The sequence below is a fragment of the Sphaerodactylus townsendi genome, linkage group LG15 (assembly GCF_021028975.2).
Source record: "Sphaerodactylus townsendi isolate TG3544 linkage group LG15, MPM_Stown_v2.3, whole genome shotgun sequence".
In the NCBI taxonomy this organism is placed as follows: Eukaryota; Metazoa; Chordata; class Lepidosauria; order Squamata; family Sphaerodactylidae; genus Sphaerodactylus; species Sphaerodactylus townsendi.
The window spans coordinates 39,883,117-39,905,617 of NC_059439.1; the positions used below are offsets into that span (position 1 = coordinate 39,883,117).

Sequence of the window (22,501 nt, forward strand, 5' to 3'; positions counted from 1 at the left end):
GCTGCGGTCCGCTCCGCCTGGCACGATCCCGGGCGCGCGTCGGCGGCAGCCCCGCGAGTAGGACGGGCGGCGGGTAGAGGCGGGCGGCGGGCCCGGGAGGCGCGCCAGGCTGCGGGCATGGGCGACAGCAAGGCCGGCACCAGGTAGGCGGGAGCCCCCCCCCCCACCGGCGCCCCCTCCTCCTCCTCCTCCTCCCGCGCCCGCCGACCCGCCAGCCCGGGCACAGGCCGGGACCGGATCGGGGCCCCTCTGCCGCCACCCGCCGCCGGGCGCGAACCGGGGCCGCTTCCTCCTGAGCCTCCGGGACTGCCGCGCCGCTGAGTGGCCGGAGCCGTCGGAGGGGCTTCGCCGGTGGCGGGGCGGGGGGCATGGCTCTGAACGGGGGCGGCAGGCCCCAAATGCCCGGGTGGGCTGCGGGCGCTTGGAGCGGGCCTGGCCGCGCAGCAGCAGCAGCACCCGCCGCCGACCGCCCGCCCGCCCGCCCGCCCGGCCAAGGTCTGCCAGGTGCCCCCGGGCTGGTCTCCGTGCCTGGCTCGCCCGTCTCCGGCGGGCACCGAGCGGCCCTGGGCAGGGGGCCCGTGGAGCTGGCAGCGGGCCTCGATGTCCCCGGTCGGCCACGGAAAGGGGAAGTGAAGCCCGCTGAGACCAGGAGGCATCTGAAGGCAGTAAACAACTTGGGGGGGGGACTCCCTTGGCATCCCCCCCTCCCTTTTCATGGCAATTCTCTCCAGGTGGCTCCAGCGCCAGCCTGCTCTGCGGGGAAGAAGGTCGGGGGGGGGGGCCCTCTGGCTAGACGGACAGGCACGCCCCCCCCCCCCCCGGGGGAACTGAAAGTTTTGCTCTTGGCTAAGCCAGAGCCTCTCCTGGGGGAATAAAGGAGGTGGTCGTCCATCATTGCCCTCGAGGGGGAAGGAGGGCAGCAAGGGGCTCTGTGGCGAAGACCCTCCTCCTGGCAGCTGGCTGGGCCGGGCCTCCCCTGCCCCCCACTTCCCAGGATTGCTGGAGCGTAAAACACAGTCCCCCCCCCCCACAACAGCACGCATTTTGGAAACAAATTGGGGGAAGGAGATGAGCCCCTCCAGCTCTGCCGGCTGCCGGCACAAGGAGGGCCGCAGCTGCTCCCTCCCCCCCCCCCCGTTGCCACGGGGACGCCCGGTCCTGATGCGGTTCCCACAGCAACGCAGGCTGTTGATTATCCCTCCATGCACTCTCCAGCAAGCTGGATGGAGGGGGGGGGGAGCCCAACCTGTGCCCAGAGCCTGAATTATCTGGGGAGGGGCTGGTCTTGCAAGGAGTCCCAGGTCTGGGGGGAGGGAGCAGAGGAGCAGACGTGCTTCCTTGTTTTTGACCCCACCTGTTCTCCCCCCTTCAAGGGTCTTCAAGAAATCCAGCCCCAACTGCAAGGTGAGCCCCCTCCCCCCCCTCAGCCAGTGTGTGTGTGTGTGTGTGTTTTGTCCTCCTGGCCTCCCTCTGAGATCACAAGGCTGCCCCATCCTCACTTGTGGGTTTCCTGTCTCTCTTCCGCCCCCACCCCCGTTTCCTTCCTCCCCGAGCAGCTCGTGTGGCGCAGGCAGGCTGGGGCCTCCGGGCTCCTCCTCCTCCTCACCTCAGAACTTGACTGTTGGGCACTGGGGGGGGGGGGGGCAGGCACTGAGCTGCCACACCACAGCCCTGTCGTGGGCAAGGGGGCAAAGTTGCTGGATCCCCACCCCCTCCCCAGCGATCCCCACCCCCTCCCCAGCATTGTGCCCCGCTGTGCGTGAGAGGACACCAGTCTTGCTGTTACGCGGGAGTTTGGGCCATTGTGCGCCAGAGGACCGGCAGTGCTTGGCTGCTGTGTATCGCTGGGCAGCCGGGAGGAGGAGGGGACCCCCAGATTTGAGGGGCAGCAGCTGGGGATCCCTCTGGGCCTCCTGCTTCTCCCTGGACCAGATTGGGTTACTCCTTCCCCTTGTCTCTATGGAGCTGCCCTCTGTCCGATTGGCTGCCCTCCCTCTCTCTGGGGGTGCCTGGCAGAGACTCCCAGGGGGACACAGGGAATAGGTCCAGGCAGCCAGGGTGCCGGGGCAGGAAGGTGACACTCAGGGGCATTTAAGTGGTCTGAAATTCCCTGGGGGTTTTTTTTTGGGGGGGGGGGGGACAGGAACAGGGTGCAGAATGGAAGCCTCGAATGGGACCAAATTCATTGCAGAGTATTTGAGTGCTTGTGTGTTTATCCGAAGCAGCTGGGCAGACCGGGGGGGGGGGGGCTTCTGGCGGGGGGGGGGGCGAGCCTTCTTGAGAGCCTTGAGTTTGGCTCTGAGCACCCGTAGGAAGATCTGGGTGGGGGAGGAGAGTGCCCCAAAAGCCTCCTTGGGCCAGTTCCCCACCTGATGGCCTTTCTTCTCTCCAGCTCACCGTCTACCTGGGGAAGCGGGACTTTGTGGACCACCTGGACAGAGTCGACCCCGTTGGTGAGAGGGGACGGGGCACTGTGGAATGGGGCTCCAGCTCTGGCAGGAAGGGGCTCTTTCTCCTGCCCCCCTCCTACCTGCCTGCCCTCCAGTCCACCCCCACCCCCACTCTTGTGGCTGGGGCCTCAGCCTCCCATGCCTTATGGAGGAGCAAGGAGCCGGCTTCTGGGTTCCACAAGATCCTTCAGGAAGCTGCAGAGTGAAATCTGGGAAGGTTGGGTGGATTCCAGGGTTCTTGAGAGCAAAGGGGCTGGAGAATTTGTGCTTCCACTGGCCAAGGGAAAGAGGAATACTACATCTGGGGGTGGGGGGAGCTTTGCTGTGGGGCTGCCCCAGTCCAGGCCCGGCAAGGCGGGACTGGGCACGGGAGTCTGCCTGCCTGCCTTTCATTTCTCCCCCCTTCCATGTTCCAGATGGGGTGGTCCTTGTGGATCCTGAATACCTCAAGGATCGGAAGGGTAAGTGCCGCTGGTGAGCTGCTTGCCTCGGTGTTGGGACACTTTTCCACGAGGGGATGGATGTGACCGGAGGCTCAGTGGGTTCGCCAAGCAGCTGTTAGCTCAGATTGCCCCACCTGCCCACGGGACAGCGGCCTCCTGGGAACTTTCAGTTAAAGGGCCAGTCCACCCGTACAAAAGAGGTGCTTTCGGTAGCAGGAAGTTCAACATCAACCACCTTTGTTGGCATAACAGTACGTCTCCATAAACAATAGGTTCATTCAGGCCAGACAAAAGAGAAGAAAAATAGTAATAATTTTTAAAAAAAATTAAAAAGGAAGGAGAGGAAGGAGGTATTAGTCAGGTTTACACTTGGAACTCTGAATTATAAATAAGTCCAGAAATCTGGCTACAGAATCAGTTATGTCATTGCTGGTATTGTCTAAGACGACGATCTTCTGCGAATTGGAAGCATGCTCATTTTTAGCTAACAGCATCGATAGCAGTTTTATTCTAAGTGCAGTATAAAGAGGGCAGTAGAGTAAGGTATGTACTATGGCAATGTTGGCGAACTGTTTCGAGACCGAGTGCCCAAATTGCAACCCAAAGCCCACTTATTTAACGCAAAGTGCCAACATGGCAATTTAACCTGAATACTGAGGTTTTAGTTTAGGAAAAACAGTTGGCTTCGAGGCTTGTGTTACTCAGGAGTAAGCTTGGTGGTAGTCGGTGGTTTTGCTTTGAAGCAACTGTGCAACTCTTCCAACGGGTGAATCACGACCCAAGGAGGGTTTACTCAGAAGCAAGCCCCATTGCCAGCAACCGAGCTTACTCCCAGGTAAGGGATTGAGCTTTAGTCCTTCGCAAGAAAATCAGTGGGGTTTAACAGCGCTTAACAGGGTTACCTACACTGCTTCCCCCAAACTAGGTCTTAGGTTTAATGCTAATAATCGAGCCCAGTGGCCCAGGCCAGCCTAGATGTATGTGGGGAGGGGGCACTCTGTTTGCACGTGCCCACAGAGAGAGCTCTGAGTACCACCTCTAGCACCCATGCCATAGGTTCGCCACCACTGTACTATGGGATCTACACAATCCCCAGATTTCTGATTGCCGAATAGAAATAACATGTCCTCTTTTTGCAAAACAGAGAGTTCTGCATGCACCACTTAACAGAGCCTTTTCCTTTAACTTTGCTCCAACACCTTAGCTAGGGGGATGACCTGAGAGTTGCTGGGGGCGTGCAGGAATATTGCACTGCTGACTGTGCCACCTGCCTCCTTACAGTGTTCGTGACGCTGACGTGCGCCTTCCGCTATGGGCGTGAGGACCTGGACGTGCTGGGGCTCTCCTTCCGCAAGGACCTGTTCTTGGCTTCGTGGCAGGCCTTCCCGCCTGCTGAGGAAGCCCCCGAACCTCTTACCCGGCTGCAGGAACGGCTGCTGCGGAAACTGGGTGCCAATGCCTACCCCTTCAGTTTCATTGTAAGCTGTCACACACACACACACACACACACACACACAATCTCCCTTGGCCCCAACCTGACCACTTATTAGACTTCTAACTCATCTCCCAAGATGCTCTGGCAAAGGAGCTATGGGTGAGGCCTTTCCATCCCAGGCAGATCCCCTTTCCTTTCCTTAGCCCCCTCCTCGTCCTTCAGCTAGAGCAGTGATTCCCAAAGTGGGCGCCACCGCCCCCTGGTGGGTGCTGCAGCGATCCAGGGGGGCGGTGATGGCCCCAGGTAGAAACATGAATACATAGATCTTTCTGTTTAATTGCTATTAAAATTTTTAAAAAATTAATGTCCAGGGGATGCCAAGTAATATTTTTTCTGGAAAGGGGGCGGTAGGCCAAATAAGTTTGGGAACCACTGAGCTTTGGGGGCGGCGGGAATCTCTTGTGTCTCACGGTGCTTTCCCCAATCCCTCTCAGATCCCGCAGAATCTGCCGTGTTCCGTCACGCTGCAGCCAGGCCCCGAAGACACAGGAAAGGTGAGGGCTGGATGGTCGCCTGAATCTGGCTTGAGTGGGGGCAAGAATGGGGGGAAGGTGTTGAGATGGGGGGGTCAGGAGTCTAGATGGTGGGAGTAATGGCAGGCTCTGGATTTTCCTTCCCTCTAGGCATGTGGAGTAGATTTTGAGATCCGTGCTTTCTGTGCCAAAAATGTAGATGAAAAAATCCATAAAAGGTGAGGCTGCAGTCATTCAAAAGGTCACACGGGGCATTTTGGGATGGAGGCTGGCCAGACCTGGAGCCCCTTTCTGTCAGGAAGATGGCCTTCATAGAATCATAGAGTTGGAAGAGACCCCAAGGGCCATCAAGATCCTCCTTGATCTGAGATTGCAAATGCCTCAGCAGACCAAGTGCTCAGCAGCAGCAGCAGCAGCAGGCCATTGCTTTCACATCCTGCACGTGAGCCCCCAAAGGCACCTGGTGGGCCACTGCGAGTAGCTGAGTGCTGGACTAGATGGACTCTGGTCTGATCCAGCAGGCTAGTTCTCATGTTCTTAAGACCAACCCCCTGCGATGCAGGAAGACACAATCAAAGCACTCCGGACAGATGTTCCATGGGGTCCTGAGCCCAAACGCAAAGGATGTTTTCTGCTTACTTGTTTTTCGAAGAAAACCTCTTCAAATATAATGTGAATATAGCAGTAATGAAGCCACCCACCAAAAAGGTCATTAATCCAATCCTGGGGAACAGTAAAGAAATCAGACATAATTAAAACGTGGGCTGAAACGCCACAGACTGGGGCCCCTGCAAAGCTGGCCCTGCTGCCAAAGGGCACAGCTCACTTATTTATTAGATTTTTACCCTGCCCATCTCCAGAAGGGGCTTTGGGCAGCAGTGCAACAACATAACATTCAATAAAAACAATAAATGTCCTAAAACATTATAGAGATGGGCCAAGTCTGTGGCTCCGCTCTTCAAAATGGGGCCAGCTCCCACAGGGCACAAAACACCCTTTGTATGTTGAACACAGCCTGCATTTTGAATAACATTTGCCCTCCCTCACCTCTCCTGGTGGAACAAGACGTATATTCTATGTTAACCTGATTTTCTTTTATTCTGTGTTGTTGCTGTAATAACAGTGTTATGCATGTAATACAACTGTAGTTAGCAGGTCTCTGTATTAGAGATGATTGATATTGCTTCATCACACAACCCTTCCAAAGATGAAATTTGTAGGCCCCAAGTCTACATACTTCAGCTATCCGTACATAGAAGGGCTGTGTGATGAAGCAATATCAATCATCTCTACCTAATACAGAGACCTGCTAACTGCAGTTGTATTACATGCATAACACCGCTATTATAGCAACAGCAATACAGAATAAAAGAAAAACAGGTTAACATAGAATACACCCTACAGACTAATAAGCAATGTAATACCCTTGAGCATTTAACAAAAGTACTAATTCATCCTTCATGGATTGCAACGGCTGAGGAACCACCCCAGATGGGAATGTACCATTCTTCATGATGATGCTTGGGGGGCCAGTTCCAAGCCCCCTGAGGGATGTGGGTGCCCCCCAGGGTGGGCGAGGCTCACCTGAGCAGCTCTCCTCTCCCCACAGGAATTCTGTCCGCCTCGTGATCCGCAAGGTCCAGTATGCCCCAGAGAAGCCCGGTCCGCAGCCAATGGCAGAGACCACCCGGCATTTCCTGATGTCTGATCGGTCGCTGCACCTGGAGGCATCGCTCGACAAGGAGGTGGGGAGGCCTGCTGCGCTGTGCTACGGGCAGGGGCACGCGCTCTGGATATTCAGGGGAATCTGTCAGGTTCCTGGCCAGCATGAAAGCCCGTCCGACCATTGTGAGGCAACGAGGGGGTGGGGGGGGGATGCGGAAATGTCTGAGTGATACAAAATCCTTTCCTTCCAATTGGGGTTTCGGCAAAATTAGGCTGCTTTATGCTGAGTGGTGGCATATCATGGAGTCATTTTGGGTAGTCTCATGATTTCCTTAGTGCAACTTTTGGTAAAGTACATTTGAGAAAAATGCCTACAAGGGGGGAGGGGGCAAGCCCTCCTGCTAGTTTTGAAGTTTGAAAAATTCAGGTCCTTCAACAGGGGCCGTGGAGGGGGAGACCCCTGGAGTTGGGGGCTGCTCAGTCCCAGGCAATCGAAGGGGTCACTCGTCTGCTTTGCTGTGATGAGTAGAAGGCAGAGGCTGCCTTTCATGGGGGGTGGGCCCTTGCCTGACTCTGTTTCTGACCCCTCCTTGATTCCCTCTCCCGGCAGCTCTACTACCACGGTGAACCGATCAGCGTCAACGTCCACGTCACCAACAATTCTAGCAAGAGTGTCAAGAAAGTGAAGGTGTCTGGTAAGTGGGGTGCGGGGGGGGGGGGGGTGTGGTGTCCTGCTAGATCAGAGATGTTCAGTTTTGTAGGTAGGGGACATTTGGAGGTTTGGAGGAGTGGAGACGAACTTCGTCATTCACCAGTCAGGACTGGAATGGCTTAAAAGGCAACTGGATTTAACTCCAGGTTGAGGTCAAGCCCCCCCCCCCCCCTTGGGAAATGCTGCTGCAGGTTTGGGCAGCTGGGAAGCCTCTTTGGGGGGCAGCCATACGTCGGGGTGGGGGGAGTAGAAAATTCCGGGGTGACAGGCAGGCCATCTTTGCTACACAGAGGAAGACTTAAAGGTCTTCCAAGCGATAAGAGGTTCTGTCCCCGCAGCATAGGACAGCTGGATTCCACCCCACACATTCTCCTGAACTGCTTATTATACCAAGAACTCCGATCCAGTTTGTGATCCCAAGTTATAGAAGCCATGATTGATTATACTGAATCAGATAAAGTAGCCATGCTTTTAAATTGTCAGGATTTTCATTGTTGCCTTAGAGTGGCAAAGTTTTTGTCAGAAGTTTGTAAACTGGATGTATGACAAACGCGAAGCCTTTTACTTTTCACTTTTTAACTGGAACTGTATTTTATACTATCATGTTATATGCCAGTGGTGGCGAACCTTTGGCACTCCATATGTTATGGACTACAATTCGGCCCTTCCAGCGGTGGCCATGCTGGAGCTGATAGTGTAATCCCTGTATGAATATAGGTCACTCTACTACCCTGTAATTAAGGCTTATTGAAATTGACAGGCAAGTGGGGGTTGGGGGGGGGGCAGGAAAAGCTGTTCCCATCTGTGACACTCCCTTCCTGCTCCCACCATGCAGTGCGGCAATATGCAGACATCTGCCTCTTCAGCACGGCCCAGTACAAGTGCCCCGTGGCCCAAATAGAGCTGGAGTGAGTATGCCTGAATGCACATAGAGACACACGCCCCGCCCAGTCCCCACCCCACCCTGGGCACCAGAGGTTCGCTCCTAGCCCCGAGCAGCTCAGGGGGTGGCTGGCATTTCTTCCTGGGCCCAAGCTCTGTCTCTTTTGAGCAGGACTGCGGCTTCTCCTCTTCTGATGCTCCATAACACTGGGAATGGGGGTGGGGCTGCGCCTAAAATGTTGGCCTGAGTCCCCCTCCAGCCCCAAGTTCATCCAGAGGTCTCCTTTCTCTCCCCGGCTGGCAGTGACCAGGTGGCCGCGAGTTCCACCTTCTGCAGAGTCTACACGCTGACGCCCCTGCTCAGCAACAACCGTGAGAAGAGGGGCCTGGCCCTCGACGGGAAGCTGAAGCACGAAGACACCAACCTGGCCTCCTCCACCATGTGAGTCACGTGCCCTGGGCGGGGGCTCAGGAGTGGGGGGAGACACACCTGTGGCAAGGCTGACCCTCCCCCTGCTGTGCCCCTTTGTCTTGCAGAGTGAAGGAGGGCACCAACAAGGAAGTCCTCGGCATCCTGGTCTCCTACCGAGTGAAAGTGAAGCTGGTGGTGTCGAGTGAGATGCGTATGGGGGAGGTGGCCTCCGTCCCTTCCCTCTGTCCCCTGCCTCCATTGGAGCCTCTCTTGACCCCCACCCCCTGGGGCTTGTTCCTTCTTGCTGCAACAGGGACGTGTCTGTGGAGCTGCCCTTCGTGTTGATGCACCCGAAGCCGCCGGACCAGACTCCCCCCTTGCAGCCCCAGACAGGTAGGGGCGCCCCCCCGCCCACAATCAGCCCCCACCCCCAGCACATGAGGGACAGCCCTCTCATTCGTTGCCTTTCATATTTCTCCCCCACAGTTGCCCAAGAAATGGACACCCCCATCGACACCAATCTTATCGAGTTTGAAACCAAGTAAGATACGCCGCTGTTTGCTGTTGAGCGCGGGGGCGGGGCGGGGGCGGGAGAGACAGACAGACTGCAGACCTAGATAGGAAGCAAAACTCTCCCCCGCCATTGTTTGCTATTCAGTCTAAGAAGCCCCTGGGAGAAATGCAGTCTGGGCTTTCTCGGGGGGGGGGGGGGGGCCTGCCTGCCAGCTCCACATAACGGTAGCTGGGAAGAATGCCATTTCTGTGCCAGCTGCCTGGCATTCCTCGCCTCTCTCTTGGTCAGCTCTGGGTGCCTCACCAAACTACTGCGGAAATGCCCCTCTGGTACAATGGCCAGGTCTGGTGGCCCGAGGGGGTGGGGGGTGGGGGTGGAGTCAGCCAGTGGGCCCCACTGACCAGTCAACCCCATGGTCGGCCTCAGCGTTTAAGTGACACGGCTGACTAACAGGTGCCTCTTATCTTGTGTTCCCCCACCCACCCCCTGCCAGCTTTGGGCAAGATGACGACATCGTCTTCGAGGACTTTGCCCGCCTCCGCTTGAAGGGCCTCAAGGATGACAAGGAAGACGATGACCATTTCTGCTAGGAAGTAGCCCCGCCCCCACCCAGACCAAGGGAGGGGCAAGGCCACCCCCCGCAGTGTTTTCTTATTCCATCTCCCCTCCCCCCCCCATGGCAGGAGCCCTTTCCCCTCCCCATCTTGTGTCTTTTGTGCTGTACAGGGGGATGTTAAATATGACTACCTGGGGGGGCTCGTTGGGTGTCCAGCTTCTCCCCCCCCCCCCCCGCCACACTGTTTTCCAGGTGGATTTTAATGTCTAAGGACAACTCTTCCCCTCCCCCCCTCCATGCACTGGAGTCCTTCGTGGGCATTAATTCGCTTCCTGGCCTGCCATGTGAATCTCCCCCACCCAGTGGGCCATAGTTTGTTGGACCAGCTCTTTAGCCGGGGCTGTCGCCCGCCTACCTGCCTGCCTCTTCCTCGGAGGCTTTGCCAGAGTCTGATGCCCCAGGCGGGAGGGGCACGGGCCAATGGCAGCCAGCACCCCCCCCCCGACCCCCCCGTCCACCAGCTGGACACTGACAGCTGCAGCGGGGGGGGGGGTCAAGGGTGCGAGCCACCACTTCTGTACAAAGGAGAATGGAATACAATAAAGTAACTCAGATAATAACGTTTTAATTGGCTTTTCATTCTGGTGGCCCCGCCCCCGGCCCTCGCTGCAAATCTGACTGCGGAACCCAAACACCTGTTCGGCTACGCAGCCTGAGCTTCACTTGCGGGTCTAGTTCTCATTTGTGAGTTTATTGGTTGCCTCCTCGCCACCCCACAAGAACAAAGAGCATAAAATAAAAGGCCCAAAACGCTGCTGGTCTCTGGCCTGCGGTCCTCGAAGCTGGTGAGCGGCAGAAGTTATGGGTACAGTCCTTCCCCGAAACGCACCCCCCCACCCCGCCGGCCAATGTGCCAAGTGTGCTGAGAGGCTGCCTATGCCCCCTGCACAGCGGAGACCTGCCCGTTATCCCTCCTCCCCCGGGCCTGCGAGGACTCGGCCTCCTCCTGGTTCAGGGGAAGACTCAGGAAGCGACTCTCGGACGGGCACCTGCAGCAACGACAAAAAGAGCAGCAGGTCACTGCGGGAAGCAGTGCCTCTGGGAACACGCATAGCGATTCAGCGGACTCTTACCTGTGCTGCCGGGCTGACTCCTGGCCCATCGCTCAGGGGAAGAAGAGCTTGTGGGGGTAGCCTGCCCCAGCCCGACATCTGCAGCCTAGGTCACAGAACACAAAAGCACTCTCACGACCCTGGTCCATTCTTCTGGCTCTTGCTGCCAGGCCTGTGGCAGGGGCCATTCTTTGCACGCCTGTCTCCAGGGCACAGCAACTTAAAAGCAACATGGCAAATGGCAAAGGCCTCATCCCCTCTTAGGGAGGGAGATGCCGCAGCTGCTGTGTCTTCGCTCACATCTTTGCAAGCTTGGCGGAAGCGGCTCCATTTCCCTGGGTAGCAGGCGGCGGTCGCATCTCCCGTTGCTGCACAGGAGGAAGCCCACTCAGCTCCTTGCTAATTAAGTTCTGTGCCCCCTCCTGCTATTGGACAACCCTCCCCACTTCGTAGAGAGGTGGACTTCCTACGTACCGTTTCAGCCTCCTCCCTAGATGCACTGCAGCCGGCTTCACTGGCGGCCGTTTTGGGGCCCAGGCTGTGGTGCAAACGAGAGAAACGAGGTTTCGGTGAGGGCCTCCCTAGCCTCTGACTGGGCTGACTTCGGGCCTTGAGACAGGCCAGGAGGTTCACATGAGTTGAATCCAAATTGGTAAGCACTGCCCGCTACAGAGCAGACCTGCCCCCCCCCCCCCCCCACTGACTGCATGGCTCCTCAGAAGACCTTTCCGTCTGGTCCCAAGAGCACAGAATATTTATCCTTCTCCGCTTCCCGTTTTTCAACCTTCTGGTAGGTTTGCTTCCCCGTCTCCCCAAGGGACGTCATGTTGAAGAGGAAGCAAGTTTGTTTTCTGCTGCTCCAGAGACCAGGAGTCATGGGTTCAAAGTACAAGAGATTCCACCTAAACATCAGGAAGAACTTCCTGACCATCAGGGCTGTTTGACAGTGGAGCCCACTTCCTTGGAGGGCGGTGGAGTCTCCTTCTGAAGTTTTTAAACAGAGGTTGGGCGGCCAGCTGTCAGGAGTGCTTTGATTGTGTGTTCCTGCATGGCAAGGGGCTGGGCTGGATGGCCCCTTGGGGTCTCCTCCAACTGCGATTCCCCCCTGAACTTGGGAACAAAAACCTCAATATCGCGCCACTCCGCTGGCTGGCAGCAGAGGAATGGCAGGAGGGGGGAGGTCACTTACAGCGCCTTTCCGGCTCCCACCCTCTCCAACTTCGCCAGGAGGCGGCTGACCTTCCGCTGATGCCTACAGAAAGCAAGTCGGGAGACGTCAGGCAGGCTTCCCCAACTGACAGGAAGCCTCAGGAGCGAGACCCGCTTGCCTGCTCATGTCCCTGGGAAAGAGGGTTCCCTTGGGAGGTCGGGGGGAGGGGGCAAGAAGCCCTTGTTCCCAGCTTACTTCTCCTCTCGTTCATTGGCCCGGTTCAGCCGCGCGGCCTCCTGCGCCTTCTCTCTCACCCAGCGGTCCTCCAGCACCAGGAGCTCCTGCTGAGCCTCCCGCAGGAGCCTCCAGGCCAGATCCAGCTCCCCACGCAGTCCCTCGGCCTCCTGGGAGAAGCCCCAGGCCTGGCACAGCAGCCGCTGGTGCTGGTGCTTAAGAGCCCCCAAGTCCCGGAAAAGATGCCTTATCCTGGAAGAGGACCCGCGTGCGTGTGAGGGAGAGAGAGCCTCCCCTCTTCTGTGGGCAACAAAGCCCGGAAAAGCACTCCAAGCTGGTGGGATCCAGCCCCACCCCTGCCCCTTCAGGAAGGTCCCTGGGGGGCTCGTCTCATGCTGGGGGGGGGGCCTTCCCAGCAAGCTGGTGCTCTGCTCCCACCTGTCACGCTGTCCCCGAGCCTCTGCTTCGGTCTTCTCCAGGGCCTCTGTGACAACAGCCAGTTGCTGGTGCAGCTGCAGAGGAGGAAAGGAAAGGTGAGAGGCTGCTCCCTCACCTCCCCCCCCACCTTTCTTGGACCTTCTAGATGCCCCGGAGGCCTTTGGGCGAGGCGAGACGCGGGTCTGGAGGAACTCTCCCCGGTCTTCTGACCCAGCAGGGCTCTTCCGACGCACCCTCCGGACCTCGGACTGCGCAGGCGCCCCCAAAGGCCGGAGGAGCAACTCACCTCCGCCCGCTCTCGGCGCAGCTCGACCACCTCCAGCTGGTACCTGGGTTGGGGGGAGAGAAGGGACGGTCATCGGGGAAGGGGCCTCCTCCGCCCCCCGCCCCGCCTCTTCCATGCCTCACCTGACGCCGACGCCCGCGCCGCCCAGCAGCATCTCCAGGCGGAGTTGCAGCTTCTCATCTGAGGGGGGAGCAGAGACCGGTCAACGGACAGAACCGGGGGGAGGGTTACCGGCCCCGCCCGGCACTCTGCACGCGCTCAGGGACTCACGCTGCTCCAGGAGCCCGCACAGGCATCGCGTGCGCCCATCGCGCTCCTCCAGCGCCTCCCGCACGTGCTGCCTCCACGCCGCGCGCGCCATTCCCGCCTTCCGCCCCCGCCCCTGTCACGTGGCCAACCGCGCCCTTCTCCCCCCGCCCTCGGGTTTGCTTTTGAAGCACTCGGCGCATGCGCGCGAGGAGGCCTCCAGTGGCCGCGGCAGCGCGCATGCGTGAGCCCAGCAGAGCGGCGAGAGCCCGGCATGGCGGCCGGGGGGGCGGGGGGCGCGGCGGGGGCGGCCGGGGGGGCGGCGGGGGGCGCGTACAGCCTGGGCCTGGCCAACGAGCGGCTGCGGCTGCTGGAGGAGCTGGAGCGCGAGATCGGGGCGGCGCTGCAGTGCGCAGGTGAGCGGGGCGCCGCGCGGGGGGGGGGGAGCTGGTCGGTCCTCTGCTGACGTCACTGACGGTGCTCCTGTCCCCCCCCCCCCGCAGGGACGGTGACCCTGGAGCTGTCCAAGGAGAAGCCCAACGAGCGGCTGCTGGACCGGCAGGCCGCGCAGTTCGCCGCCTCGGTGCAGAAGGTGGAGGCCGAGCTCTGCGCCCAGATCCGCTACCTGACCCAGGTAGGCAAGGCGGGCAGGTGGGGGGCCCTACGGGGGCACGGCGACCCCCCTCCCTCCGCAGCCGCTGAGCCCTCCTCCGCCTCTCTCCCCCCGCAGGTGGCCACGGGGCAGCCCCACGAGGGCTCCAGCTACTCGGCCCGCAAGGACTGCCAGATGGCCCTCAACCGCATCGACTACGCCCGCCTCAAGCTGGGGGAGCTCTGCCGGGCCTGTGAGCAGACCCCCGAGTAGCCCTCTCCCGTGCAGCCGCCTCCCCTGGGCTGCCAGGCACCGCGAGGGGCCTCCACACCTGTGCCACACCTGTGTGCGTGTGTGTGACGTGCCTTTCCTTTTGACAAGGATGCACCACAAACACATGACAACATTCCAGGCTCGGCGCACGTTTAAGGGGTCCACGGCGCACACATTGATGGCCAGGGGTATGTCTCCCGTGATGCACTCAGTGTGGTTCACTGTGGATGAAGGCCTCTGCTAGCAGGCCTGACTGCGAAGCAGAGCAGGTCTTCTGGAGCATCAACAGGAAGTGGACGTTGCCAGCATTTCCCCCTGTGTTGCAGTCTGCCCATCTCCGGGTGACTTCTGGAGGAGGGTACTTTTTGAAGCTGTCTTTTTGTAGGAAAAAAAAGTTGTATGTATCTATTTGCACAGTGTGTACTTTGCATCATTGCCTGCGCCCCACGGAAGGCCTGTCCTGAGGCTGAAAGGAGGGCGCTGGGGGAGGGAAGTTTGGACTTACCTCTGCAGGATTAGGAAAGACCAGACCGCCTCTGCTCCTGAGACAGCTGAGTGCCCCTGAACCACCCTCGGGGCAGGGCCGTTTCCCCCAGAGAGATTCATGTCCAGATCTCCATTTCAGACAAATGCCAAACCCGTTCCTTTGACTGATGTCTTGAAGGGCAGGGAGCTGAGCACGCGCACACAGACACACACTCCCCCAGCACGCACCAGAGGGAGCAGGTTTGCCGTGGAGCTCTGTGGGCAAAGCCCAAGGTGGGGTGTTCTGTCCTGTCCAAATAGCCGTGGTTTTCATAGGTGTAGAATTCCTGATGTTTAATAATCTTCCTGGCTAAGCAATTAAGCATTTTTTATTGTCATTGTGCACGCACAACGAAATTTACAGCAGCATTCCTCAATGCACACAATTCCAGACTCATGCCCCATCCTCACTTTCCCCTTCCTCCACCCATCCCTACACAGCCCCAAACACATCAACACGAAGCCGTGGAGTTCAGCATAGCCACAGCTCTAGAGTAGAAGCTGTCTCTAAGCCTCTTTGTCCTAGTTTTGATAGACCTGCATCGTCTGCCGGATGGTCACAGTTCAAAAAGAGAGTGTGCCGGATGAGACGGGTCTCTCAGAATATTTTGGGCTTTCTTTAGGCTTCGGGAATTATAGAGTTCTTCCAAGAAGGGGAGACCTTCCAAAGAAGGTCGACCCAGCTTCCCAGAGTTATTCAGCAAGGTTCATGGGGTGGGAGAAACCTCTTTCTTTTAACCAAAACGAAACAGCTGTTGGGGGCGAGGAATAAAAACTTTGTGCTGAAGAGGATGGTCACCACAGGGTCAGCCGTGGCCGTCCACAAGCTTGCAGCAATCCGGGGAGGGTTAACTTTGCTTCCTTCTCCGTTAAGTTGGCACAGACGCTTCCTGTGCAACGTCCAGGCCTGGCTTTCAGAATCCACCTAACTCCACCTTCCTCCGTGGAGTAGAGCGCTGCCCTGTGCCGTGCCTGGAGCCCCAGAGCCTGCCTCCTGCGTGATGCTCAGCGCGTTCAGTGGGGAAGTTGAAGGGGCTGTGGAGCTGAAAGGACTAGAAGAGGCAGCTGCTCATTTACACAGCATGTGCTGTTATCAATGGACTGAGAACTTGATGGAGGGAGCCCAATTGAGAGTCCCTGCCCCACCAAGCATACAGTCCACCAACTCAGAAGAGGAAAGGAGGACACACAGAATCCAGGGCACGCCAGCTCAGGCTCTGGCTCCTCCACCAGTAAAGCCCCCTTCGGCTGTGGGTGCCTGCTGGGTGGCCCTGGGCCAGGAAAGCACGGAAGCTGGATGAGCTACCTCCAGAAAAACTCTCGTCCAAAACAGGGAAGTACAACAAACTGATTTATAGCATGAATGACAAGCCTAAATGCATTAATAGTATTATAAATACATTCTTATACATGAATAGAATAGCACTGGAATCAAGTTCATTCATAAATCCCACAGATAGGAGACCATTCATGAGTAGAGGCAATGTTTCAAAAGTCAGTTCCTGATGGTGTAGGTAAATCACGTAGGGATGTGGGAGCCGGTCGCTTACCAACCGTCCGAAGAAGATCGTAAATTAGACGTGTTGGAGAAGACAAGCCCTTTCGAACGCTGGCACACTGTAGAGCGTTTTCGAAAGAATAATCTTCCTCAGTGTATATATTCTTTTGCGTTCGTACTGTTATGATTAGTCATCAAAGTGGCGATACTTGACCAGTTTTCATACAGAATCATTCTCATGGTGGTCCTACTAGGATTCAGGTCATATCAGTGATGGATAGAGAAAGGTTTATAAGATAAGTGACAGAATCCCAATCCTGACCAAATGTGACACGATGCCCAAGCTGGCAAAGGCACCGGAGCTCTTCCTAAGGTTGGATGCTGCCAGAAGGCATTAAAGAGGGCTGAAGGAAGCATCTGTGGGGTACAGCCCTCCACCCCACTTGAGGCTTTGTTCACCTTTCTGGCCTTCACCTGCTCCAGGTGGAGCTACACCTGAGGGGTTCTTCGGGGGAGGGGGAGACTGCCTGGAACAGGATCCTCCCACATGGTGCCCACGGAGGCAGCACCCCCCTCGTCTGTGGGCAGAGGCGCTGCTTGGTGCCCAAGAAGTAGGACGTGGGCACGTGGAGGCACCAGGAAACGACACAGGGCAGTGGGGGACTGTAGCACTCCGGGCCTGGGGGTTCTTGAACAGGGAGTTGGCTGCACCCTCAGAAACTCGTCCCCCACCCCTCTTGGAAGGATCAGACACCTTCCCAGACAGCCTGTGGAGGCCACCGTCCATCTGGTACCCTCAAACACGCCAGAGTCTCCGAATGGTTCTGTCAGATATCATTTACATTTGGTGCACAGAAATGGCTATTTTGACCCTTCCCTGACTTCCCACCACACCCCCCACGAGTCCCGCTGCAGCCGTAACAAACCCCTTGGCTCGGCCACCCTGTCTCCAAACGGCCTCTGCCTGGAGCTGTCTGAGCACCCTTTCGCTTCCAGCTGCGCCTCAGGGCTTTCCTCATGAGGAGTCCCTTCTAGCCTCAGCTCAGCAGGTCCCCTTTCCGGCCCGGCCCTGTCACACACACCCGCTTTCTGCTGTTCATCCCCCACCCCCTTTCAAGAGGCTGCCAAGCCCCCTTCTTTCTTTCCCGGCTACAGGCCAAACCGCAACAGGCAGCAGTTCCCAGCCAGACCCAGTGTGAGGAAAGACAGCGAATTCCCAGGGAGGTGTCCGGCAGGGTGACCCCCACCCTCAAGGGCCTCCCTTTGTCCCCCCTGCTGGCGCCACCCCAGAACCTGCTGGGAGCAAAGGAGGATTCTCAGCCCAAAATTAGATGTGGTCAACTCTATGTTGACAAATGTTGCATTAAAGATTTTGGTGGCACGACTTCTTCAGAGGTGTCCAGAATTCATGTTTTGCCCCCCCAGGTGTTGCACAAGATACTGTGGTGAGTTCCTGCTGGTGGCTTCTTCATTCAGGGCCCGGCAGCCCCCTGGGAGCCCATGCAGAGGAAGTCCCCCCACTGTCTCCCCTGACGCAACGCCAGCTGGACTTCCCCAATCGGAGAGCCAGGATTTGGCCTGCTGCAGTGCTGAGCTGCCTTCTCTTACGCTCTGGGCAGTCGGATGAGTCAAGCCCCCCCCCCCAAGACCTGGCAGGGCTCATTGCCCCCCCCCCCCACACACACACACACACACACACTTTCTTTGCGAGAAACCTCCGGCTGGTCGCAGCAGGAACGGGCTGCAGGACTTCACAGCCTCCTCCGTGCATTTCCCCCTTTTGTGCTGGCTGAGTCAAGGGGGTGGGGAGAAACCATGACATCACTGAGGAAGGAGGGGGGTGGGGGTGGGGGCAGCATGGTTTCAGCCTTGAGGCTACAAGCAGCTAACCTGAGAAACTGAAAGCAGACCGCACTTCCTCCTCCTTATCCTGGGAAATTCCACAGGCGCGAAATCACGTCACCCTCCTTCCGCCAAAAAGGAGGTCTGTTTATTGTGGCGCGCCAGAGCTGCGGCCCCAAGGACAAGGCCGAGAGTGGAGACCGCCAAGCCCCCACCCCCCCCCCCACACCCAGCATGCTGGGGGCCGTGCAGGGCTACCACAAGGAGTCCTCAGAAACACACCAGCCCCGGAAGAGCTGGTTTGGGGAAGGTTTCTTTCGAGAGAGGCGTGAAGAGGCGCTGCTCAGACAGGTGCACTCAGCCGCCAAAATCCACAGGTCTTTTAAGTACCGCCTGACGTTTTGATGCCGCTGTAACAGACGAAAGCAGCCGCCCCTCTGCAAGAGGCCTGTCTCCCATGGCAGGAGTTCGCACTCGGGTCTGCTGCCCTCTGGGCCAAAGTCTTCTGATCCCGACCGCTTCCGCAGGGGCCACTTCAGGTCTTCTCCCCGCGCAGGCAGGGCTCTGGGGGGAGGAAGACAGGGCTTGGAGACGGAGGCACAGCCTGGAGCTCCGAGAGGAAAGCCAGGAGGGGCCAGCGGCAGCAGAGGGAGGAAGCCACGGGTTGTGGCAGTGAACAGAGGGCAAGAGGCAAAAGGGGGTGCCCCCCTCCCTGCTCACCATCTTCCTCGAGAGGAGTCTGGGGGGTGTGCCCTCTCTGGCTCCTGCCCCGCCGCCCTCTCCACCGGCACAGCGCAAACACTGCGACTCCAAATGACAGCAAAGCCACGCAGATCAGGACAATGACGGGGGTCTTGGCGTCACGGACTGGAGGGGGGGTCGCCCTTTTCTCCTCCAGGGGGGCCCGACTGCCTCCCCTCGCAGCTGCCTCTGCAGAACAAAACATGGCCATTTTAGGCTCTCCAGAGAGGGCTGGAAGCCTGTCCGAGGGGGAGGGGCCACTCACCCTCACTTGCCCCCCTCACTCACCAGCACTGGGGTCCACGGTGCTCCCAGCCGTTGTGGGCACTGAGGCCGCATCTGTGGGGGGGCCTGCAGCCCTGGGCAGCTCACCTGGGCCGACTGCAGTTGAGCTGGGGGGGGATGGAGCTGGTCCCGTTGCTTGGGGGCTGGGGGCAGGTGGGTGATGCCCCCGGCTGGCATCTGCCTGCCCGGCTTCCTCTTCTGGGTAGCCTGATGAGATAGTGAGAAATGGAGGCGGGCATTGGGGATCGTTCCCCTCAACTGAAAACTTTTTCTCTCTTTCTCACGATACTAGAACCAGGGGGCATCCATTGAAAATGCTGGGGGGAAGAATTAGGACTAATATCCACAGGAAACACTTCTTCACGCAACGTGTGGTTGGTGTTTGGAATGTGCTGCCACAGGAGGTGGTGATGGCCACTCACCTGGATAGCTTTAAAAGGGGCTTGCACAGGTTTATGAAGTCGATCTATGGCTACCAATCTTGATTCTCTCTGATCTGAGATTGCAAATGCCGTAACAGTCCAGGTGCTCGGGAGCAACAGCCGCAGAAGGCCCTTGCTTTCACATCCTGCACCTGAGCTCCCAAAGGCACTTGGTGGGCCACTGCGAGTAGCAGAGAGCTGGACTAGATGGACTGTGGTCTGATCCAGCTGGCTCGTTCTTATGTTCTTAAGGCCATTGCTTTCACCTCCTGCATGTGAGCTCCCAAAGGCACCTGGTGGGCCACTGCGAGTAGCAGAGAGCTGGACTAGATGGACTGTGGTCTGATCCAGCTGGCTCGTTCTTATGTTCTTAAGGCCATTGCTTTCACCTCCTGCATGTGAGCTCCCAAAGGCACCTGGTGGGCCACTGCGAGTAGCAGAGAGCTGGACTAGATGGACTCTGGTCTGATCCAGCAGGCTCTTTCCTATGTTCTTAAGGCCCTTGCTTTCACCTCCTGCCTGTGAGCTCCCAAAGGCACCTGGTGGGCCACTGCGAGTAGCAGAGAGCTGGACTAGATGGACTCTGGTCTGATCCAGCTGGCTTGTTCTTATGTTCTTAACTGGGACCCCAGGGAAGCCGGCCTGCCAAGGGGGCAGCAGGAATCTCAATGCCCCTTGCCCCATATTTCTCCACAGCTTCGGGAGCGAGAAAATTGGTGGGGGAAGATATGGCCAATGACGTCTCCCCCTCTTCCTGCCCCACCATCCTGTGAGTGACATGGGGGGAGGGGGCAGCAGTTGGGCCTAAACTGCCATCAGAGACTCCCCCCACCCCCTGCAGCCGGGAAGGGGAGAAAGCACGCCTGCTTGTCTCCTCTCCCTCCTTCAGGACTCTGCGGGGGGGGGGGGATGTGCCCCCCCCAACAAGGGAGGGGAGGTCTTGTTCCGTGGGGAGCGGCTCACCTTTAGGGCAGTGAGCATTTCTGAATTCAATGGCCCAGGGCGCATCCTTCAGGCCGCAGACCTTCCTCCTGGGGAAGTGGAACCTGCAGAAGGAGGGGGAAAGAGGGGACGAATTCCAGGAGGGGCGCAGGGCGGGCGGAAGGGCGGGGAGGGGGGGATTGGGCCACCCCCAGCTACCTGAAGAGGTCTTGGCAGCTGTCGCAGGACACCAGCCTGTCAATGAATTTCCTGACCAACGAAGGAGCGGTGTCTTCTCTGGAGCACCGGCAGCTCCCGGCAGCTCCCCCCTCGTTCCCCCGGGCTGTGGAAAGACAGAGCGGCAGCGCGTCAGGGGGGGGGGAACGCCCCCCCCGGGGGCCTCGGGGGTCGCCCCCCTCCCACAGCTGCCAGCCAGCCAGCCAGCCAGCCAGCCAGCGGCTCTGGCCTGGGACCTCCCCGGCTTCGGGGGTCTGGTGGCCGAGGGAAAGCGGCGCCTCTTTCCGTCGGAGCGGAATTTTCTTTCTCGGTCAGCCGCGGCCGCCCCCTCCTCCCCAAAGGCCAGGGTGATATTCGGAATCCCCCCACGCCCCGGGCCTTGAATCCTCACAACAATCCCGCGAGGTAGGATGGGCCCAAGCAAGATGGCCTCAGTCAGAACAGACCGCGTTCCCGCTCCTAGCCCCTGCGCCTGCCTGCTCCCCGGCCGCTTCGGATGGCATCGACCCTGGCCGGCGAGGCGAGAGCCAGGGGCACTCTGCACACGCTCAGACGCCTTCGCGCCAGGCTATCTCGGCTCTGGGCGCTCCGACGGCTCCGCGGCGCCGCCTTCCCCGGACGCGCGCTCCCACCCACCTGGGCCCGAGACGACGAGGAGGAGGAGGAGGAGGAAGGGCAGCGGCCGTCGGTCCCGGGGCGCCGCCGCCGTCGGTTGCATGGTGGCCGGCGGAGGAAAGCAACGAACTGGAGCCGGGCGCGGGTGGCCGGGAGGCTGGCTGCTGCCGCTCCGCCCTTGCGCGGGGGTTGCCCAGCGCCGCCCTCTGGCCTGCCGCCCGCGTCTATGGCGCCACCCCGGGGACGCCCCTCCGGCTGCAGGCCCACCAGACCCCGGCCCGGCCGGACTCCTGGCTCCCGCAGACCTCCCCAGCGATTTGGCCCCTGGCTACTAGGGCCGTCCCTCCCTCCCGTAGGAGGAGGAGCTCCCGAGGCGGCAGGGGGCGGAAGAAGTGGGGGGGCATGCCTCTCCCTAGGGAACCCCTCCCACACAATCCCTTATGGCGATGGGTGACTGAGGGGCAGAGTTGGGAGACCCGGGAGGAGCAGTTGGAACTGAGACCTGGGAGAGTTCAACAACAACAACTTTGGCATTTAAAAACAGGTTCTAGAGTGTTGCCAGACATTTTTGAAATACAAATCAAGAGTACATTCAAAGTGCAGACAGGAAGACTGTATATAGCAGTACACATTACTTAGAAAGTTCTGTCACTCGTAAAAGAAACTTTGCTACTTCATTTCATTTTCATTTTTAACCTTTAATGGCAGATAAACTTTGCTACTTTTTCCAAGAGCACGACATCTGTGTTGTTTAACAGAAGCTCCACAACAGAGCAGTCAGAGTCACTTTCAGATTTGTCTAGGGCCAGCCTGGGAGAGAAATTCCTAATGCCCACATATCTCGGACAGTCAAGAATAATGTGAGCAAGAGTCTCCACTTGGTTTTTACAGTGTGGACAAACCCGATCCTGGAGAGGGATGGATAAGTAACGACCCTTTGTAATGGCCGATGGGAAGGTATCGGATCTGGCCCTTGTGATAATCCATCTCTGTTGGGGTTCAGTTAATAATTCAAGCTATTTGGCTATGTGCCCCTGTTCCGGTATTATTCCGACAGAGAGGGGTGAGCATGATTTATTTGCTTGCCCCAACAAGATATGATATTCCTGTTCTAGAAGTCTACTTTTTAAGGTTCGGAAGATCTCTCTGGGTGTCAAGCATACAGAGATCTTCAAGCAATAAACCTATTGAGTAAATTTTTGATTTGAGAAGTTGATACCATTCGGAGGCAAATAGGTCTGGGCGCCTCCTCCTGTTATTAAAATACAAAACAAGGGGGCGATCTAAGATCTTTGCTGCCTTTCTGGTCCTGAAAAGTGCCTTTGATTCAGTTGTAAGAGAATTGCTGTGGCTTAAATTAACAGAGATGGGGATCGACGTTAGATTATTACTACTTATTACATCTCTCTATTCAAACACAACCTGCCAGATAAAATGTACAAACTCTGGAGACCTAACTCCTAAGATTCCCGTCGTGACAGG

At 58.1% G+C, this 22,501-nt stretch overlaps 4 protein-coding genes across 8 annotated transcripts; 2 read left to right on the forward strand and 2 right to left on the reverse strand.

Moving 5' to 3' along the window:
* Window positions 1-11: 11 nt before the first annotated feature.
* ARRB2 (arrestin beta 2) lies at window positions 12-10,219 on the forward strand. Of its 3 annotated transcripts, none has more exons than XM_048518167.1 (15): window positions 12-143; window positions 1,374-1,404; window positions 2,393-2,453; window positions 2,867-2,911; window positions 4,175-4,371; window positions 4,823-4,882; window positions 5,012-5,079; window positions 6,471-6,606; window positions 7,137-7,221; window positions 8,074-8,146; window positions 8,425-8,562; window positions 8,658-8,744; window positions 8,845-8,925; window positions 9,019-9,073; window positions 9,540-10,219. In XM_048518167.1, exons 1-14 carry the CDS (start codon window positions 118-120, stop codon window positions 9,065-9,067), a joined length of 1,137 nt encoding a protein of 378 aa, XP_048374124.1. In that variant the 5' UTR covers window positions 12-117; the 3' UTR covers window positions 9,068-9,073; window positions 9,540-10,219. The 3 variants fall into 3 exon arrangements, with proteins under 3 accessions (XP_048374124.1, XP_048374126.1, XP_048374125.1); XM_048518169.1 differs by having other exon boundaries at window positions 8,658-8,741; window positions 8,846-8,925; XM_048518168.1 differs by having other exon boundaries at window positions 8,658-8,735; window positions 8,842-8,925.
* On the reverse strand, window positions 10,212-13,209 carry LOC125445225 (autophagy-related protein 16-like). 3 transcript variants are annotated; one of them, XM_048518172.1, is made up of 9 exons: window positions 13,093-13,209; window positions 12,945-13,002; window positions 12,823-12,865; window positions 12,537-12,610; window positions 12,120-12,350; window positions 11,904-11,966; window positions 11,189-11,252; window positions 10,736-10,820; window positions 10,212-10,651 (listed from the first exon to the last, which is right to left on the reverse strand). In XM_048518172.1, exons 1-9 carry the CDS (start codon window positions 13,181-13,183, stop codon window positions 10,626-10,628), a joined length of 735 nt encoding a protein of 244 aa, XP_048374129.1. In that variant the 5' UTR covers window positions 13,184-13,209; the 3' UTR covers window positions 10,212-10,625. The 3 variants fall into 3 exon arrangements, with proteins under 3 accessions (XP_048374129.1, XP_048374128.1, XP_048374130.1); XM_048518171.1 differs by having other exon boundaries at window positions 10,212-10,820; XM_048518173.1 differs by lacking the exons at window positions 11,189-11,252; window positions 11,904-11,966.
* Window positions 13,210-13,286: 77 nt separating this feature from the next.
* MED11 (mediator complex subunit 11) lies at window positions 13,287-14,341 on the forward strand. Its single transcript, XM_048518175.1, has 3 exons — window positions 13,287-13,484; window positions 13,572-13,702; window positions 13,799-14,341. Exons 1-3 carry the CDS (start codon window positions 13,343-13,345, stop codon window positions 13,931-13,933), a joined length of 408 nt encoding a protein of 135 aa, XP_048374132.1. The 5' UTR covers window positions 13,287-13,342; the 3' UTR covers window positions 13,934-14,341.
* Window positions 14,342-15,796: 1,455 nt separating this feature from the next.
* On the reverse strand, window positions 15,797-21,368 carry CXCL16 (C-X-C motif chemokine ligand 16). Its single transcript, XM_048518174.1, has 6 exons — window positions 21,041-21,368; window positions 20,387-20,510; window positions 20,210-20,292; window positions 18,828-19,031; window positions 18,519-18,728; window positions 15,797-18,362 (listed from the first exon to the last, which is right to left on the reverse strand). The coding sequence occupies exons 1-6, from the start codon at window positions 21,120-21,122 to the stop codon at window positions 18,334-18,336; spliced, it is 732 nt and encodes a 243-aa protein (XP_048374131.1). The 5' UTR covers window positions 21,123-21,368; the 3' UTR covers window positions 15,797-18,333.
* Window positions 21,369-22,501: the final 1,133 nt, after the last annotated feature.